General features: G+C 58.6%; 1 protein-coding gene across 1 annotated transcript in view; it reads right to left on the bottom strand.

The window, feature by feature from the left end:
• The window catches only part of RADIL (Ras association and DIL domains), a 9,882-nt gene that overhangs the window by 7,881 nt on the left and 484 nt on the right, over positions 1-1,517 (bottom strand). The window contains 2 exon segments of the mRNA XM_010143645.1: positions 1,052-1,089; positions 1,253-1,501. Coding sequence (XP_010141947.1) covers positions 1,052-1,089; positions 1,253-1,501 — 287 coding nt within the window.

The following is a 1,517-nucleotide window of genomic DNA, read 5'->3' on the forward strand; positions in this document are numbered from 1 at the left end:
GTGGGGTCCTGGTTGGGGAGACATTGCAGGTGTAATGGCTCCTCAGCATCCCCACTCAAGCTTTTGGGGAGAAAACAGCCAGCCTGGGGCAATGCATCCCCTCACACCCAAGCCCAGCACCCCTCTTAGGAAGACTCTTTACAAGCAAAAATCTGGTGGTTCCTGCTCTGTGGGATAGCAAAGGGGACCCTGCGGGGACTGGGCTGGCCAAGGACCACGTGGCCTTTGTGAGGTGCCACTTTTGGGGGAGATTCGCCATTACTACAGCTGAATGGCAGTAAATACTCGTGGCTGCGGAGCAGCTCTCCCCAAGAAGTATGTGCTGCTCCTGCCAGCTCTGGACAGTTAAACCCAGCCCGCCTGCATTGGGCTGTTCAAAAATAAACCAAAATAAATAAAAAGCATCTGGGAAGTTTCTCAGCTGCTGAACTGCTTTTTCCTGCCCTAGGAAAGGCCTGGGAAGCATCCTCAGAGCTTGTCCTACAGGAGAGCTCACAGAAAGCACCAGCGGTTTCTCCGAATGCTGCTTTGGAGCCTGGATTTTTGGAAATGGCTGGGAAGCCAGCCCCCCGCTCCGCTGTGATGGCCCCAGAGTGGTGCTCCCCACCCTGGGACACCCTAGATGCCACCACCCCTAGATGCACACGTGCAACACCAGGCCCAGCCCTGCTTCACAGGGACATCTCCATCATGAGGGGTGAGACCCTGTGCCAGGGCCATCCCTGCTACAACCCTCAGGGATGCTGACGCCACACATGCAAAGCCTTGGCCAGGTTTTGGATCAGAGAAGACCTCAGAGCTGCTGCTGGCCCTATTCCCCTCGCCCCGAGCTTGCCTGTTCTCCCAGCCCCGCGCCTTCCCAAGCAGGGACCTTGCAGGAACCACGGAGAAAGGACCAGAGAGCTGAATGCATGGGATCGGGCAGGAAAACCTGGCAGATGGGGAGGGTGGGTTTAGCCAGACAGGGACTTCCCTCTCTCATGGAGGAAGAAACGAGCTGAATTCTCCGCTTTTCAGGGCAAAACAAGGAGGGGCAGCAGGTTGCACTTACTGCTGGGACTGCTTCTCAGCCAGCTCCCGGGTCCGCTCCTGGGCAGGGAGAGAAGGGGAAAGCAAAATGAAAACGGTTGGGACAGGGCAGCATCACCCCAACTTGCTGCTGTTCGGGGGGTCCAGGCTGGGGGAAGCCCTGGGCGCAGTGGTCCAGCAACACTGCCATCCCACCAACACCCCCATCCCACTGTCGACTGACCCACACTGTCCTCTGGATCATTCTGGCCACTTTGAGCAGCAGCTGCCCGAAGTCACCCGGCTCGAAGCTGGTGGCTGAGTGCTGGATGCAGAGGCAGAGCAGGAAGGCAGGTGTTAGCTTGTGGTCATCACCCCCCGGCTCGATCAGGGTCATGATGCGCCGCAGGAGAATGTCCTCAGCCGCCGGCTCGAACTCCAGCAGCAGCTTTCTGCGGGGCGTCCTCAAACCAGTGGCGGGTGAGGAGCCCCTCTTTTTGGTGGCAGGG

Source organism: Buceros rhinoceros, unplaced genomic scaffold, assembly GCF_000710305.1.
Source record: "Buceros rhinoceros silvestris isolate BGI_N320 unplaced genomic scaffold, ASM71030v1 scaffold9519, whole genome shotgun sequence".
Taxonomy (NCBI): domain Eukaryota; kingdom Metazoa; phylum Chordata; class Aves; order Bucerotiformes; family Bucerotidae; genus Buceros; species Buceros rhinoceros.